Raw genomic sequence first — 18,692 nt, forward strand, 5'->3', positions numbered from 1 at the left:
GGCCCCAGCAAGAAATGTGACTGAGATGGGAGAAGGGAGGCAGCAGACAGAGGCTGGGCTAGGCAGCAGTCGGCAGCCAAGGAACACGGTTTGGGCATTCAAGTTGTCTCAATCAACCACCTTCGTATGTCGCTGAGGTCTGGGAACATTTGCTGCTTATACTTCTATGAAAAGGAACAGACTTACAGAAGCTTAAGGATCTCAGAAGACGGGGAAGATAAACAATGCTTAGTAATGGCTAAAAGGTGAGGCAGCATCCCAAGAAAGACTATAGGGTTGCTTGCAATGAGGGCTTCAAGAGACAACGTATTTTCACCTCGTCTAGGGAAAGCAGGCCGTGCTAGTAGCAGGTGGCATCTAAGGGGAATCACAGCCTCCTGCCCCCAGCAGCTTTATGTAGTGACAGGTGACAAGGAGGCTAGAGGAGCACTCAGGACGGGTTGATACAGGGTGACCGCTGGGACATGGGAGTTTTCTGTGTTCAACTGGGGCAAGTCCCAGGCAAACCAGAATGAATCAGTCCCCTAGGTTGGTGTCGCAAAAGAGCAACAGATAAAGAGACATGGCATGTTAAGAAACCAAAGGACTGATTCTGTCTTCCCCTGGGTGATGTTACAGAATAGCTGTGAATGACATCGCATGGGGCCTTCCGGGGGAGGGGAGGTGATAAGCAAGTGGAGCTCGGAAAGCTTCACCGCCTTCCTCAGGTCACACAGCTGGTTAACAGCATGGCACGGGCCACTGCTCCAAAAGGTAGCCTCCCGCCCCCTTGTGACATCATTTGACAAGTAACCTTCTCCCCCATGAATTCTTTCTCTGCACCACAGCTGCTCTCTGAAACCTTGAAAGCCGCCCTCACCCCAAAATCAGCCCCAGTAGCCCAGTACTCTGGGCTGCTATCAGTAAATAAAAGAGGGCCCCTCCTTAACTACTGGGTCCTAGAGAACCCTGCCACTATCAGAGGTCCACCCCAAACTCGAGGCTGACCTCTGGCTCCAAGCAGGACCGAGGTCCTTGTCCTCACGGTCGCATGCACATGATACTCACCCTGCCACCTTCCCATCTCCACAGTAAGGGTCCCCGTGGACATGGCTCAGAGGCGGCGACGCTTCTCCCAGCTCCGCTCCGGCCATCGCTCGGACTTGGTACTGATACGCCTGCCCCGGTGAGACCTCCCTGTGGAAACCAATGTGCCATGACTACCACCTCCAGCAAGTGTGCAGGAGTTAAAAAGAGATGCCGTGGGGGACATCAGTGACAAGCCTATGCCGCATTTTCCGAAGCAAAGATCGGGGCAGGCAGTCTTCCGCGGTGGCGGAATGTGTAAAACCACATTCCTTTCTGTATTCCGAGAGCCTTCTACACAGTGAATGTGCAATACATGATGACTGAATGAACATGGTTAACTAACAGTCCCACAAAATCTGAGAGTGCGGTATTTTGAGTGTACCTTTACCATGTTAAACAAAAATCACCAACTTCTGTAAAAGTAGTGTGTTTGCAAGCTGAAGATGAAACTGTAGTTTGGGCTCAGCTAGGCCCTTCTTGAGTGTGGATTATAGGCTTTTGTTTGTCTGTTGTCTCTCAAGAAAGTTGCTGTCTTGGGAACACTGAATCCCAAGAGGACAGAGCACTGTTTCCTAAAAGGAGGCGAGAGCACCTTCCATCATCATTTTAAAAGGGGATGCAAGAAATCCCACAGTTAGAAATGTGCGAAATTACTTGCCACCCCAAACCTGTCAAAATGCACCTACACCGGGCTGGGGTTGTGTCAGCTGCCAGAGAGAGGGGAGGCCTTCACCAGACTGTCCGGAGCCCGAGTGCACTCGTCAGGTGGGGAGCAGGGGGCACAGAACATGTAGACGCTGTGGGGGCTCGACAGGTGGCTGCTGGTTCCAAAGACAAATTCTTCCCTCGTCTTAATTTCGTCCAGTGCCTGCCGTGATTGGAAAACTACCGCCAAAGTCAAAGTCAGGGTGGGATGGGCGCGACATCGGAGGACAGGATCTCAAAGGGTCTTCGGGGCTGCCACAAGGGGCCGCCGAAAACCTCCTGCCAAGGCCACCCCTTCTCCCCCAGACTCTTCAGCTCAGCCGCAAGGTTTTGTTTGCTCTCTTGACGTGGCCACCGTCAAACAACAAGTGTCACGGGGGTTCACAGACACCTTTGAAACCCTCTGTACTGGTTTTTAGCTATTTTAATAGGAAAGACACCTTAGTATAAAAAAAATTCTATTTCTAAATTAGCTTTTACTACGGAGGCAATCTTCTCACAAGAGAGTGCCAAATATTTCCAAAGCAAAGCCAATTTTATGCCCTAATTGATCCTGATGGCTTCCGTTTACAGGGTAGTTTTTGCTGGAATTCTTATCCAGCCACACATAAAAGTCTTACGCTGCTCCACGGCTGGAAAAGGACGGGTAGGAAGCGTCAGCTTGCATTTACGCTTCTTGGGGGGGGGGGGGACACTCGGCAGCAGGGAGCCCCAGATTTCCATGATCTGAGTTTGTAAAAGGCAGCCTGCTACTGAGGAAAGGAAGCTGAAATGAGACTTAGTCAGAAAATTGAATTTGAATCCTGAGACAGCCACTAACTAGCTCTGCTCAATCAAATTAAAGTTAAGCTTAGTTTTCTTATTTACAGAATAGGGTATTATTGACCTTAAAGATTGCTTATGTGCATGTTGTGCATGTGTATGTAGATGTCATTAGGTAATCAATATAATTTTAACTGCCCAATTAGACAATCTCAAAAATGATATTCTTTTAAAATGTATCCCATGATCTATTGTCTCACTTTCATTGGCTTAATGACCGTTTCACTGTCCTGTAGTTCTAATTCAGAGAGCAAACAGAGAAGGAAAAACACAGTCACGCTCAAGGCGAACATTTTCCCCTACCGTTTTGTAACTGTGGCAGACTGCAAGAGAGCCACCAGCCCCTCCCATCCCCTAGGCATGCCCCTCGGCCACTGTCCTTGCCTTTCCCCTCCTCAGCAGATAAGGTCTGTGCACAGTCCCTTACATCTGGAACTGGCTATGTGACTTGCTTTGGCTAGTGGAACATTATCATGAGCAACATCAGCAGAGGCTTGAAAAATGCGAGCATTTGGGGGTGAGCCCTCCCTGCTGCTGCTGGAAGCCCTCTCACTGGCCACGAGAAGCAGCCCAGGCAAAGCCCACTAGAGAACGAGAGGTGGTGTGGAAAGGGGCCTCTGTCTTCTCAGATACATCAGCCGCCTCAGCTGAGCCTCCAGCGTGTGCATGAGGTCATTCTGGGCCACCTAAGTCCGGCCAAGCCAGTCCCCATGAGAACCCCCAGCCAACCCTAGAGCCACGAGAAATGGTGCGTGTTGTTTAACCCACTAGGTTTTGTTTGTGACTGTTTCTAACATGGCAAAATAACCAATATAGCACCTCTGATAAAACTTGTTTGACCCCGAGCTCTGTCCTCATGGCAACCTCTGAGGACAAGGACGAGCCAGGAGGGTTTGTCTGTGGTGGTACCAGCCTCCCGCTCTAGACACTGAGGTCTTTTAAGTCAATGACCTTATCTTAGTGTGTGTCCCCGGCACTGAGCACAGTGCCAGGAACACAGCAGAACTCGCTAAGTGTAAAAAGAACAGAAGAAAGAGTAAGAGGAGAGTTGGAAGAGAAGGAAAGAGAAAAGGAGGGAGGGAGGAACAAGGAAAAGAGGAAAACATGAAGCACACATCATGAGTGAGTCATGGAGCTACGCAGCATCTCAGGACTGCTGGCTTCTTCACTTAGCCATGGAAGAGCTGGCTGTGACCTTCAAGTGTTAGGGGAGCTGGGGCAGATTATCTGAAAGGGTTAGTAAAGGATCAGAAATTCAATTGTGTCGCCGGACAGGACGACCTGACTCCAGTCCACTTACTTCTGGCCATGACTTTCAGGCCAACGGAAACTCCTCATATACTAACCTCTTTTCTCTGTGATCATAACGAGGGCTTCGTCAGGCAGAACACCTGCCTGCCCCTTCCTGGGAAATATCTGTCCTAATTTCAGATACGCTACTTTAGAATAAAATCCCTTCTGAGATTCTGGGCCTTTCTCCAACTAAGGGTATGTCAGCATGTAAAACAGTCGGGGGCAAGGAAGCAAAACCCACTCCCTGAGCCGCAGGAAGCACCATGGTATAGAAAGCCCTGCTTCCCAACTCACAGGTCCGTGAACTTGCGATGAGGATGCGTCACCACCATGGGTAAGCCGCTGGCAAACGGGGGCTCGCGCAGAACCTGGTACCGCACAGGACTGCAGCCTGCACACAGGGGACTGTGGGGCTGGGAGGTCAGGAGCGCTGCGTCGATCTCCATTCGCTCATCGAAGGTGTAGACCTTCACCCCCAGGACCTTCCCGTCAACGTGCAGTTTGATGGTGAGTGGGGTGTCACAGAAAGTGTCTAGGGGGCCCAGGTGCACAGACTCCTGGTGTTCCAGCAAGATCTCTGTGTCAAAGAGTGCCTGGGAGGAGTCCATGGAGAGGTAGGTGACCCACAGCGTGAGGGTGTCAGCTTGGACCGGATGCTGGAAGAGCAGCTCCAGGCTACAGCCTTCTGCAGGGCAGGGAACGGTCATGTTCATATGGTACAGGTGGAGCTCAGGACTCCAGGCTTGCAAGCTTGGCTCACAGGGCTGGTCCACATCTGGAGGCCCTGAGGGAGATGGACGGAAGCACGGACACATCAGGAACAACTGTTATCAGGTTAGCAGCATCCAGAAAGGAGAGGAAGAAGGAAGCTTTAAACTAGTTCCTAGAGAAGCTGGTCAGCTTAATGGGTTGGGTCGTAAGCAATACTGGGGACAAAGGAGTAAAAATACTGCCTCATCCCATGTCCCCTCCTTGGTGCCTTTAACATGAGCGCTCCTGCTGGGCCCTGGGAGTGGACCAATGTCATAGGTGGGAACATGAGGCTGAGACAGAGCAGTGAAGTCAAGTCCTTACAGATCCTTGAGCAGAGAAGAGTTGTTTGTACTCAGTTTGTTAATAAGTGAGGATAAATTAATGCCTCGGAAGCCCTGTTTTACTGTCAATAAGGCCAATGTTTGTCTCCATCTGACGCCACACTGTTTAGCTGAGCGCCACAAGACTTCCCTCACCCCGACACATGCCTCAGAGCCAGGCGTTCGGTTCCCGCGTGTGTGCGCAGGCCGGTCACTGCACGGAAAAGACGGGAGGGACGCTGCTTGTGCAGTGGGGAGAGGTGGAGAGCCAGGAGCCCAGCAAAAATGCAGTGGCGCAAGTCAATATCGCAAATATATCAAGGCCGGCTCTGTGGGGGGGGAAATCTGTACAGGCAAGTTTCTTTCAAGGCCCATGAGGGGAACCGCAGGCAAAGCATGAGACCAGGAAGGGGCAGGGTCAGGCTCCCGGCAGAGCAGAGCCTTCAGCCTGGGGACTGTGGCCGGGCCTCTTAAGCCTCACTTTCCTCATTTATAATAAAAGTACTATTTCACCCCTATCTTACTAGTGAGTGTGGAAGATTTATACAATGTTCCAGGAAACATTTGCAAACTACATTTACAAAAATTGAATTATTTCGCTCTTCAGAATTTGGAAAATAAACAATATTCCAAAACCCAGAGGAAACAGGTTCAAACATAAGTGGGTGTTGTTCTCTGTGTGTTGTGTGTGTTTCATCTTAAGGTCCTTATTATTTTTTGCCTATATTGTGAATCCATTCATTCATTCATCTTTCATTCAACCAAAGGGGACCACGTACATCTTTTACGTGCAGCACTAATCCAGGTATTGGAGATCAAATATCAGAGAGAGAAAAAGGCCTTGCCATACATATCTTATGATAGGGTGACAGGGGCAGCAACAAGCAGGTGAAAGGTATAAGGGTAATTCCAAGTCGTAATGGCATCTTTGAAGAAAAAGGAAGGAGCACGAGGGGCCAGAGAATAATGGGATGCAGCCGGGGCTGTTGTAGACTAGGGAACCACGAGGTCCTGACTGAGAAGGTGGCATTTAAGCGGGTGTATGTCCGGCCCAGAGTTCCTGTCCCAGGCGTAGAATTTAGAAAGCAGTTGGTGGTCAGGGCGAGTTGGCTCAGTGTATTAAGAGTGGGCAGAGCCCGTCTGTAAGTGTATGTGTTCTGCACACTCTGCGGGGGAGTCAATTACTTTCACTGTGCATATTTCGAGTGTGACTGGGTTCTTCACCCTTTGGAAGCAGAGGAAGACCAGTGCTCCTTAGCAGTATTTTCCGAAGGTCACCCCAAGCGCTGGCAGCGTAAGGGCCACTGGAGGCGGACGTGCCGGCAGCGCTGTCTGTCAGCAAGTTTTACCGCGGCCGCCCGCTGAGGCCTATGGAGGCCCCCGGGGCCCGCCTGGTCGGCCTCGGGACGCGCACTGGGGATTGGAACCCAGAGCTTCTCACTCCTTTCCCTTCTACCAGATAACTTTAAATTGTTCCAAGAATTAAAAAGAAAAAAGTTGCAGGGCCAGAGAGTCAAACAGGCATTAAAACACCAGTACAGGACAAACTGTCTGCCACAGAAACGGCCTTTTGTGAGATGCCAATCTCTAAATGAGTCCAGCGCAATGCCAACGTAAATTTTATAGTAACTTTCCATTCTGTCCTGAGAACCCTCAGCTGAAAGGAGTCCTGTTCAGTGGGTCACGTAAGCTGTCTCCCTCCAGACGCCTCCATGAGGCCCCTGCTGTCTGAGGAAGGGGGAGCCCCGAAGGCGGCTCGCGGACCCTGCAGACCTGCGTTCTCCGTTTTTTCTCATCAGAGTCAAGACTGCAAACTGACTCGAATAGGACCGTGTCCAACCCAGCTGACTGAGTAGTTGTTAGGGCCTTAATAAATATAGGAAAAGAAAAGACAAGTAGGTCAATACGGGAGACAGTGATGACGGAAGTCAAGCCAGTAGTCAGGAGGTGCTGAAACTCACGTCCCGCGTTCTCCCCAACTTGAGCTGGGAGAACACTCGAGCTCCGATTGGCCTCAGAGGCCCTGAGGTACTATGTGGGTGAATACATAACTGAGAAGTTGGCGGAGAGGCACGAACAGGGACAGCTGAAAACACTTCGCCCTCCCAGGGCCCAGCTTAGATCACATCCAAAGCACAACCAGTACCAGCGATTAATAGACTCATAAAATGGCAAAAATGAGATGGTCCGTTTGGAACCCCTGGCGCCCCCCACAGTCGCCCAGGCTGGCTCCACCCGTGTGTGAATGTTCCCTGCAACGTGCTCTGTTTCTCTCCTGGTGGAGAGAGTGACGTGTCACCCACACTGCCCTGCGGCAAGGCTGCTCGACGGGCCATCAGCACAGGTGACCCCGCACGCCTGGGCTCTTGCACCCTGAAGTCTCTGCCTGCTTCAGCTGACTTCTTCATCCCTCGGTGCTCCCTGCTGACCTTTGCGCCACCACAGCCACCAGGCCTTCCCATGAGGCACACGTGGGACACTGGCACACAAAGGTACCAGGCAGAGTGTTTTGCAGCCAATCACACACACATACAAACATACTCACACGCACGCCCCCCTCCACCCTTCTCCACCCCCAGTCTCAGCAACCGCCAAGGTCTGAGTGAAGAAGCCGCGGTCCCTTACCCACTGCCTCCTCTGGGGTCCAGTAGCCTGAGGAGTCACACACGCGCCGGGAGGAGGCCGCGTGCACATACTGACGAAACGCCCCATCTTCAGCGCAGCCGCCACACATGCTGCCCGGGGCCCTGGGGGTGAAGGGGCAGACGGGAGAGTCCATCAGGTGACCTGGGGAACAAAACCCGGAAGCCCTCGGGGGGTGGGGGAGTGGCAACAGGCGGTGAGACCCTGGGGGAAGAGGGAGCGCAACCCGTTCTCATATCATGTCCTTCTTGTGTGAACTTCAGCTTTGTAAAATCGCAGTGGCACTGGGAAACCTCAAGGTTAGGAAGCAGAAGGATCTGGCTAAGTCTCGAAGGGGCCTCGGGGGCGAAGGTGCGCAGCTTCCAGCCTCAGGCACTCAGCACGAAGGAACCGCAACCTGAATCCTTGCGCCTAAAACTCCTTCCTACGCTGACTCTCAGTAAGTCATCCAAGACGCCTTGCATTCCCCTCGCCAAAACAGACACCAATTTTTAGAGTGAACTTTTTTGCTATATGTGGATTTAGACTTAAAACTCCCTACTTTTAATCACATACATAAAATAAGAGTCACATGAACTGCAATATCCCGGGCTCTCCATCACCTATGGGGACACAGTGAATTCCTCACCACGATCCAAGATCCTTCCCGAGACAGCCCCGCCACAAGCCCCACCTGCTTCAGCTCCTTCACAGTGACCTCGCCACCATGCCACAGACACATCACACCCGAGCCAGCGCCACAGTGAAACATGCTCTTCTCTCCTGCCAAATAGCCTCTCCCAACCCCTCTGCTTAGTAAACTTCTACATAGCCTTCAAGACCCATCCAACTGTAGCCTTGGCAGTGGCACTTGGTCTGCTCCTCTCAGTGGCCCGCACTCTCTCCTCTGGGCACCCCTGCACCTCCAGGCTCCTGCCCTGGGGCACTGTGCCGGGGTGCAGGGAACTCCCACCCCCTCTCCTCCTCCTCCGCCGCCACCTGTGAGCAGGTCCAGACCCCAACGGAGCCTGTTCCTTCCACACCCAGCTGCTGGCCCAGGCACTGGCCGCAGCAGTCTCTCCTGGGGAGTGGGCTTTACGGCAGCCCTGAGACTGCTCCTATGGCCCGCAAAGAACTCTCCAAGCACCGCATGTGGGGCCACCGGGAGGAGGACAGACAACAATCGCTCTGTAACAAGAGATAGTCCCTCAATGACGCCCATCTCTGATATTCTCAGTCTTTTTAGAAGCCTGACTATGAACCACACATCTGAAAATGGACACATCAAATCAAGGTTTCTCAGCAGGTAGGGGACAAAGTTATATCTGAAAAAAATACTAGAAGGCTAGTACTTCTACTGAAAAGGGGTCACGATGATGCTCCCAGCCTCTGAGATGCCTGGCATGGTGCCGGGGCACTCTTCATAAACTCTCGCTAATCCCGTCAGAAGCCTGTATCTGCAAGTGGGGGCACTCAGGCTCAGGGCAATTAAATCAATTGCCTAAGGTCACAGCAAGTTCCCTAAGTCCTTTAAGCAAGTCTCCAAACACTGTGAAGTGTCCGGGACTTTGGCAACAAAAAGGTGCCATGTGCTCCAAGCTCCGGCTGCAGTCAGCACGCCCGTCTGTCCGGACACAGCTCCAAACCACACTTCCCTGATGCACTCGGCCCTTCCGGGGGGGCCGCTGCTCAGTGCGTGGTCCAGCGGCGCGCTGACATACGGATTCCAAATACCTGCTGGGGAGGAGTAAACAGAACTCCCAGCGTGACACAAATCACTGGGTGTGTGACGTGCATCGCCCTGGACACACGTGTGGGGAGGCCTCAGCACTGCGGGCCACCAAGCTGGAGAGAGGAAGCAAATGCAGCCTTTTCTGCCAGCAGCCCCACAGCGAGCCAGCACTGATGTCTGCTTTATCGCAACATTTGTACCAGAGGGAGAACGGAAAGATTAAATTGTTTACATGTGTTACATAAACGGGTGTAAAACTCTGCTTTGCACATGCCCACGAGGACTTACTGCTCGGCCAGTCCGAGCAGAGCTACACAAGGTCACACGTCACATGGAGCTGTGCTGACTCACCAAGGGAGCCCGTGAGCTCTTGGGTGCTATGACAATGGGAAGTGCTTTAGAGGATTGTGGGGCCCAAGTGACATCATCAAGTTTTCAAGGACAGGTGGCGCGATCCCAGAAAGATGGGATCACAACTTGGAAAACTGGTTCGCCTGCTCCCCCCGCCATCCCTGCGCCTCCCTGCCCCCTCGCTCAGCTTCAGGAAACATGATCCAGGGGCCCTTAGCTGGGGCCTTCACCCCCAGGGGAAGTGTGACACAGAGAAGAAGGGTTATCTGCCTGGGATACAGGACAGCTCTAAATTGCAAGAAATAATGTATCCCCTGGTCCCCCTTTCTGAAGTTCCATGGGTGCCCCCAGATTCATCTCTCTATACTTGGGGGGCCTAGGCTAGTGTTGTGTGCTTCCCTATGTCTCCAACGTCTCACACAGCAGGGGTCGTCCTTACTGTGAGCACCAAGTAAGAACACTGCAGGCCACAGGCCTGGCACCAGGCTCCCCACACGGGAGGGCCGAGCAGGCCTCCGCCACTCCTGTCACTCGGACTGCAGTGGCAGGCTTGGCAGCAGAGAGCCCGCGCAGTTCACAGACGGGGCGCTGGTCCTTCTCATTGAAGCACACTCCTCTCTCCTCCCACCGTCAAATGTCTTCTTTTTCCCCCTTCTCTCCTTTGGACAAAAACATTCCTGGTGTTCATTTACACCGATGTGCAAAGGAGGAGTAAAAACTGATTTCAGATACACTGATTCTCTTCGCTAGACATGTGTTGGGTGTCTACCGTAGCAGGCCAGGACACAATGGCGCTGCCAGCTGCGGAGGGCAGAGAGAAAAACAACCAGAGAGAGATGATGCCACAAAACGGCAGCCGTACGTGGGTGGGCACCAGGCACACCAGGAGGCGGAGGGCACTGGGAACACCCTCGTGAGCCAGGTAAGCCCCAAGCACCGCATGTGGTCGAGGGCCGCCTGCCGTCCCCCACCCCTAGAACTGACTGCAAGAACATACCTCACTTCCCTTCCCCCCCAACACTGCTGTGCAAGCAGCAAGCCTCTGCGTCACCCTCACCCCCAAGAGAAGGGCTGACCTGGCCAGGCAGCAAATGCCACCTCAGTTTTGTCAGTTCTCCTCTATCCTATTGGGCAACCTCTTCACCGCTCCCAAAAGCCTGCCAGATGTGACTTTCTGCAGAAGACACGTACGGGGCCCCTCACCAAGGCATGAGCACAGGTAAGCAGCTGCTGGCTCCTGCGCAGCCCCCGAACCCCGCTGCCAGAACGGGGCTGAGCAGGCCAGAGGGGGAGCCCCGGCAGCGGCTCGTGCTCACGGTTCCCCATGGAGCTCCCCAGCCTCCACGCGCTCCCCTGGTGCGGGAGGGGCCCCACAGAGGCCACACTCCGGCCCCACCATGGCGAGGGCCCCCTCACCTGTCGTACACAACTCCACTGATGGGAGGCAGCCAGTGGATGGTGAGCGACTCGCTGGTCTGCCCAATGACCACGGGTGGGATGGGAATGGGGGTGGGCTTCTGGCTGTCGCTCCACTGTTGGTACACAAGGTCCAAATAGCAGTGCATGCGGGCTACCTGGTTGGGGGTGAAGCTGTCAGTGCAGTTGTCATCTGCGGAGATAGAAGAGGGAACAGGGGAGGTGGAGGTTTTAGCCTGTAAATGCTGCCATGGCGGGGACACCTTCTGCCTTGTCCACACCTGTGTCTCCAGCAACTAACGTGACACGTCACACTGATAGGCTCCACGAATACCTGCCAAATGAATACAGTATTCTGTCCCAGACCACATCTCAGCCGAAAATGGGGTGGGGCAGGGGAAGGAGGCAAAGAACAGCACTTGCTCATCTCTAAACCTGGGCCATCACCTTGACCTTGGGCTGGGCCAGGGTGGGCCCAGGGGGACAGGGCTGCCCTGAGCTGACGGCTGCTTATTCAGGAAGCCACAAGGTGGCAGTGTTTCAGCAAATGGCCTTTTTAGGCAGGACCACGTGTGAAGCTGCAGACACCTGCTCAAGGCCCGGTGACTTTGGCCAAAGCAAATGAGTCTTCAGTGAAGATGCTCAACGGGAGACAGCGCCAAAAGGTCCAGGAGGCAGTGGGACTGGAACTGTGGTCCCCACCTCACTTTTGGAGCCGGCTAAATCTCCCCACTGGATACATTTTTTTGGAGCATTAGAAAGGGAGTTATCTTAGTTTCAGGCCTTTTCCGAAGAGAGCTCACCAGTCAAACACCCCCCTCTGCTTCCTGGGGGTCTCCTCTGCCCGCCTCAAAGGCAGGACATAAACAGCTCTGTCCTCTGCAGCCCACTCCCCCATCGCTCTGCCCTGGCAGGGCCCCTATGTCATTGTTAGAGGCTGGGAGGGTGGGGACAGAGTGCTGACCCTAATGAATGTGAGGCCCTGGAATTTTACACCAAAATGAGACTTGGGCCAGGATTTACTGATAGGCTACAGACAGGTCCTGCTCACCACCCCTCCTTCCCTTCAGAGGCAAGGCCAGGGTCCTAGGGTTTATTTATTGTTATTGTTTGGATAGTTCTAGAACCTATCACCAAACAAGCCCCTGGACCTTATAGAAAAATTATCTCCTCCTCTCGCCACTGGAATACGCCATTAAATCAAATCTGTCCTTAATTTGAGGAAATGATAAATCTGAATCCATTAACAAGGGACTGTGACTAGTATTACTTTTTGCCAAGAACAAGGAAGGTGTCAGGGGACAGAGAAAAAGCATAATCCAGGACAGCAAAATCAGACAATACAGTTGTTCCCAAAGCCAGGAAAGTATCACTCTTTAATTTTTTTAAGGTTTTGTTTATTTATTTTTAGAGAGAGGGGAAGGGAGAAAGTGAAGGAGAGAAATGTTGATTGGTTGCCTCTCCTACAAGCCTCCTGACCAGGGACCAAATCTGCAACCCAGGCATGTGTCCTGACCAGGAACTGAATCAGTGACATTTAGCTTTGCAGAATGATCCCCAACCCACTGAGCCATACCAGTCAGGGCAAAAGTATTTTTTTAAACGAGAGGACGCCGTTTTGGGAGAGGGAAGGTAAGCTAAGAATCAGCAGTTGGCTCATGTTGGAAGAAGAGAATCTGATGCTTCAAAATAACACAAAATGAAAACAAATCCTGAGTTTAAAATAAACCAAGGCCACTTTCTTGACCAACTTCAAAAATATGTAGTACAAAGAGCCACCTTGACCTGGAAACCTCTTTTCCCATCGCTATTAGAACTCTTTCAGAAGAAATGCCTGAGAATGTGGACAAGAGTGAAAATAACCAAGTTGTGGAAGTCAAAGGCATCTCAAGAAAGCTTTGGTTTTGTTCCTGTTTTCAAATGTCCAACACTGAAGTATATTTTTCTTCTGACTTCTAGAAAAGGAGAATCTAGTCAATGAGACCTCTTTACTAGGTCTCAGTATTTCTTTAAGTTCTTCAAAGACATGAAGAACAGGCCGTGAGACACTCACTTCGACTCTGGCAGGAGTGACTGCTGGATAATCCCCTCTGCCTCCTGCACCCTCCCAGCCCCCAAGTGCCCCCTGCAACCTTAGCAGAAAACAAGCACCTCGAGACGGCTGGGATACCTGTGTAGCTCATGTAGTTGCTGAACGGAGCCCCAGGAAAGTGGGTGAAGCCGCAGGTGTCGTTGGTGGGCTCTGGGTCGCGGCACAGCTTACTCTTGGGGGTGGGGGCGGTGTCGGCACAGAGGTCCCCGGTATCCATGGAGGGCACCGTCTCCCTGCAGGGGTCATCACAGGACTCTCTTTCACTGACGCCTTTGAAGACATGGTAGAGTCCCAGGACATGCCCCACCTCGTGGATCATGATGTTGGTGTGGCCAGGCATCCCATAATAGGCCGGGTTGAGGACGACACCACCTGCAAGGGAAGGTTTGGAAAACATCTCTGAGCACCAAATGTTCCATGTCCGCCTCTATGGGGACACATGATAACTTCTAGTGGCCTTGGTTCCTGCCCTTCCCTCTGGCCACAAACACCCTCTGAGAGAATCGGTGAACATGTCATGACCCCCGTTCCGGGGATAACAATACAGACAAGATGGCCTGGCAGAAGGAAGGATGCACGTTAAGGGAAGTCCCGCGGTCTGGGGCGGCTCACAGTAATTCCTCCCACCAGAGCCCACGGCTACGGAGCCGCACTGGACGAGAACTTCAAGGGCTGACTCTAACTGGCTGTAGGCCCGCCCTCTGCCCTTGAACCTTCTCCCAGGCTCCCCATCTCCAAGATGAGGGGGCTAGCCAGCGCACCCCAAAGCTCCCTTCCAGACCTCCCCGGGCCACTAAGAGCTAATGAGCAGGACCATGTGAGACAACCACAAACACCACGTGCAGAAATTCGTGTCACCACCTCGGCCTTGTAACTTGTGTCCCAAGATTCCGTCTCCCCGCAGCCCGAGGGGCAGGGGAGGCCTGAAAGGAGCGGCAGCAGACAGTCTGTCCTCGGGTCTGCCACGGGCCTTCCTGGGGCCCAGGTTCTCTGCCTAGAGGCAGGCGCGGCCTTACCCCCGCCACGCTGTCCTGCCTCCCTCTCCGCTGCACACAGCGGCCCGCACTCATCCCCTCTCTGTTGCAGCTACGGCAAACTTGTTAGTAATTATTAGAGGGGTGGGTCCTAACTCACACACGTGTACCCACCCCCCTTATGCGGAAGAGAGGAGAAAAACATTCATTATTTCATGGTTTAGTTTGTAAGAGTTCTTTCAACTTTCGATAAAAAAAAAAAAAAATGGCACAGGCACCATGTCTTGACCAAAAATGAGAGACACATACGCACACACATTTCATGCCAAAGCCTCACTGGGGCAGAAAGACCCGTTGCCCGAAATCTAAAGGGGAATGCAAGAACTTTTCATAAAGAAGAAACAAGGCAAGTAATAAATAAAAACCGAGTTCCCCAGAAGGGCCCCCGGCCTGCCTCTCCACCACCTGGGTCCGGCCAGCGAGGGTCTGAGGCCCGGGAACTCCCACCCTGTCAGGGAAATGTGCACCCTTGCCCCAGAGCGCCGGAACAGGCGTGGTGAAACCACGGCACCATCGCTGCTTTCCAGTACCATTTTATGTTCGTGTTCAAAGAAACCAGCATCATCTTCTGACGCGGCTACCTATACTTTTCCATTTTCACGACCAGCAACATGGGCCAGGCTCTGAGCGTTGCTGTGGGTCCTCACGCCACTGCGGGGAAGCCTCTCTCACACAGGACAGCCTCTGCAGTGACCAGGGCCCCTGCTCTGGCTGTGGACACGCACTGGGAGTGCACTGACCCTTACCTGGGGGAACATTCCTTGGAAGCTCCCAAGACCATTTCCTGATCTCTTCAATGGTAATAACAAGAGTTTCTACCTTGAAGGGTTGTCTTGAAGACTGGAGCAGTCACGTAGACAAATAACCATTTAGCTTATTTTCTAGAACAAAGTTACTCAGAAAGAGCTTTAGACCAGTTGTCAATACCACTGTAGTTATATCCCGCAGCCTGGCCACACACGCCCATCTGCCCCACCCTGCTGGCTCCCTCCTGACCACCTACTTTCACCCAGAGAATGGAAGCCAGAGTGTGGCCGCGGGCAGGGCAGGCCTTCCAGAGGAAAGCCAGGCGTCGCCAGGGGGAACGGGTGCACACCCTCGCTCACGGGGCTCGGACCCACCCCGAGGCTGCTCCTGCTTGGTTTCCACATGGCTCTGTTCCTGAGCCTGCAGGCACCCAGAAGACAGGCGAGGATGGGACAGAGCTGAAAGCAGACCGGTGCCCATTCTCTTCAGAGACAGCACACTGGCATCCAAAGTTACTCACAGTAGCCTGGATGAGTGATGGCAGTAGGAAAAGAAGTATTATGGGATTGGGACTGCTGGCTTGCTTCTTCATAGACTTTGCAGGTAGGTTAGGTGTATACAAGACACTTTTATTTTGTAGTGCCAACCTATCTTTCCCTTCCCACTTCTCTAGTTACAGGAAATACGATTATCATTTCCTATATTCGAAACCACTGTTCATTTTTGTTTTTCCTCGTCTTGGAGGAGGATCCAAACACAGGCAAGGGATACAGTGCAGTGTTGCAATGGGGAAATGGGATTCCCTGCCCATCCTGTTCTCACTTGCTACACTGAGGCAGGACTCGGAAAGACACGCCAAAATATGGTTTCAGCCATACCAGGGCCCCTCAGTCTTCACTCTGAGACACTATCAGACTCTCCTTGCCTTGGTTCACCTTCCCAACACCTGTCCAGCAACACAGCCTGGAAACTAGTGCCAAGGCCTGAAGGACCCACGCAGGGCAAGTGAGAAGCAATGGTCTGAATGGAGGGCCAACAATCCGGAAATACTAACACTTGACCCCAGTGGCCCCTTGCTTCCCTCCCCCTGTCTCCATTGCCAATTCAGGACGCCAGACCCTCCTGCATGCGCTCATCACCCCACTGGGTAACAGAGGACAGTGTGAAAAGCCAGGGAGGAAGACGTCCTTTTCTGGCTGCGAGGCTTCCAAAGCCTGTGATACTTGGGCCTCGCGAGGCCCCCAGGGTTAGCCAGCACGTGGATGTACACAGGACAATGAGCCTGTTGCGTGTTACCAATGCCGTTGCTGCGGCTCAGCCTGGAGGAGAGTCTCCTAGGCTGGAGGAAGAGAGACGCCATCGAAGGAGAAGAGCGGGCATGTACAGATGGTGGTGGGACCAGGTAAGATGGACTGTGCTGCCCCTCTCGAGACCCTGGTAAAGGGGCAAAGAGATCAAGATTCAAAACAACGCATGTGGTCTGACTGTGGGGATCTTGCCTCCTTCCGGGGATGAGTTCCTGGCTAAGCGCCTAGTTCTAGAGAAGAATGGCTGACCAGTGAAGCTAACAGGGAAGGAGGCAGAGGGACTCCGGACACTCCCCAAAGATGGGACCTGTGACAGGAGCAAGGGTCATCTCAGGGGGCTGGCATCAGCTGATAACTGAGGACAAAATGGTCCTTTCCCCTAAGGCCTTGGCATTGATAAGCCATGCTTACATTAGATACAGCCCCAGGCAAACAAGCTCAGTTGCCTGAGAGTAAACTTCTACCACCCAGCAACACTGGGGCTCAAAATAGAAATTAAGTTCAATGATAGGAGAATAAATAAGAGTGACATGTCACACGTACCTAAGTGTATAGACTGGGCTTGAACCCACCACCTGCCAGCAGCACTAAGTGTATGTAGAAGAGAACGTGAATGGGGCTCCGGGACTCGGCACCTGGTGGCCATGTGTAGAACAGCTGCTGCCTGATGGTCTGCGGCAGAGCACAGACGCCTTCCCAGAAGACCTTTCAGCCTTGATTATCGAGGACGAGCTAACACAGAAAGACAGGGTTGCTGTGTGGTCTAGGGGACGGTGCAGGGGAAGAAAAAGAGAGGGGAGTTGCTGATTAAAAGATGAAATCTAAGTAGCGGACAGCCAAGCTCCAAAAGTGACACTGCAGTCTCAGCTTCCAACTGGCTTTTCCCAGCTTCACCATCAGACCATGGTGAAGAGAGATTCCCAAAGCCACTTCCGTCAAAAAACAAAACAAAACAAAAAAACAAAAAAAAAACAAAAAACTCTCAGGCAGTTTGAGAAAAAGGACACAAGTGGTAATGACCTTAAAACAGTTCTGTAAAACTTTTAGGGCTGAACATTATATGCCCATAAAACACGGAGGCTGAGGGCTGGTCTGCAGGTGCCTATGTAATTGCTTCCAGTTACTGGCTAAAAAGCGCTCCCCAGAAGGGACTGTTCGCAATGAAGGGACAAAACTACCCAAGGGTGTCTGGGGGTCCAAGGAAGAAGTGAAGGAAGTAGCAGAGGTGGACTGATAGCACGAAGGGAGAGAAAGAAATGGCGAAAGTTAAAAAAAAAAAAAACAAACAAACCACAGAGCTAGTAAAAGCAGCACATTTTTAACAGAACCTGATCAGAAACCATTCATCTCCAAACCTTGCACTGGCTTCTTACTTTTACAGCCTGTGGTCTCATTAGATGGAAGTCCTTACTCTGGGCAAGACTAAACCAAGACAAGAATGTGAGGAGGGTGAAGATTTTTCAGAGTCTGGTGTTATTTGTTTTTTGGGTTTTTTTTTTTTCTGGTCTCCTTTTGTACCCTTTCAGCCATTCTTACTACCAACTGTCAAGTACACTGGGCTCTCCACCTACTCCCACCTCCTGGGAGAAAAGTCATCCAATCACTAACACGAAAGATGTTGTTACTGAGGCACTGGAGGCTTATGATGGAATTCTTTCCCGGCTTCTGATGAGGGCAGTGCTTCAAAAGCGCACGTGCGTGCACACCTTCCCATGACACTGCATGCCAGAGTTTTAGGCACTACAGAATATGCATTAAAATGTATTTTCTATAAGACACTTACTAATTTAACATTTATTGAGCATCTATGCTATGTCAGGCACTGTTCTGGGCACCAAAGAGTCAATGATGACTACGATATGTTTTGAAAGAGATAAAGGTTTTTTACAGTATATGTAATAGTCACACATAAAGATGATTATTTACTCTACCTATTTATAAATGCATGAACCTACCTTTGGGGCACCCCAATTTCAGGGCATGAAGTTCATATCCTAGGGTAACTGCCTCCTAAATTTTCAATATCCAAGAGTGCTTACCCAAGTTTGAAAGCCCTTGGTAGCCAGGATAAGCCCATTTGCTGGAAGCCATCTTCTGACAATTAAACAATAATCTACGATAGCAGCCAGGGGGTAACTCCCAGACCCAGCCCCTCTCCTGTTTATGTCATGGAGCCTGTCTCATTAATGATTCTAGAATTCCTCATATTTCCTTGGTACAGTCCAGGGTACATATCTTGTTTATTCCTCGTCTCCAGGAAGAATCGCTCTGCTTTGGCACCATGGAGAGAAGACCAGTGGACAGGGGTTAATATCTTCTCTGCTCTGGACCAGCCATTTACTGACCAGTTGCACCAGAGCTCCCCTCATTCCCTCCGACAGACTCCTCTGCCTCCCCACTCTGCTTTCTGCACCAGCCCTCGCCCAAACC

At 52.0% G+C, this 18,692-nt stretch overlaps 1 protein-coding gene across 1 annotated transcript in view; it reads right to left on the minus strand.

Annotated features, from left to right (window-relative positions):
- Positions 1–18,692, minus strand: part of PAPPA2 (pappalysin 2) — a 201,459-nt gene that overhangs the window by 101,686 nt on the left and 81,081 nt on the right. The window contains exons 4-8 of the mRNA XM_054587725.1: positions 13,253–13,546; positions 11,083–11,275; positions 7,587–7,708; positions 4,183–4,672; positions 1,048–1,176 (exon numbers count right to left, since the gene is read on the minus strand). Coding sequence (XP_054443700.1) covers positions 1,048–1,176; positions 4,183–4,672; positions 7,587–7,708; positions 11,083–11,275; positions 13,253–13,546 — 1,228 coding nt within the window. The remainder of the gene's footprint in view (positions 1–1,047; positions 1,177–4,182; positions 4,673–7,586; positions 7,709–11,082; positions 11,276–13,252; positions 13,547–18,692) is intronic.

The sequence above is a fragment of the Pteronotus mesoamericanus genome, unplaced genomic scaffold (assembly GCF_021234165.1).
Source record: "Pteronotus mesoamericanus isolate MK-2021 breed Mesoamerican mustached bat unplaced genomic scaffold, CSHL_Meso_final scaffold_1186, whole genome shotgun sequence".
Lineage (NCBI taxonomy): Eukaryota > Metazoa > Chordata > Mammalia > Chiroptera > Mormoopidae > Pteronotus > Pteronotus mesoamericanus.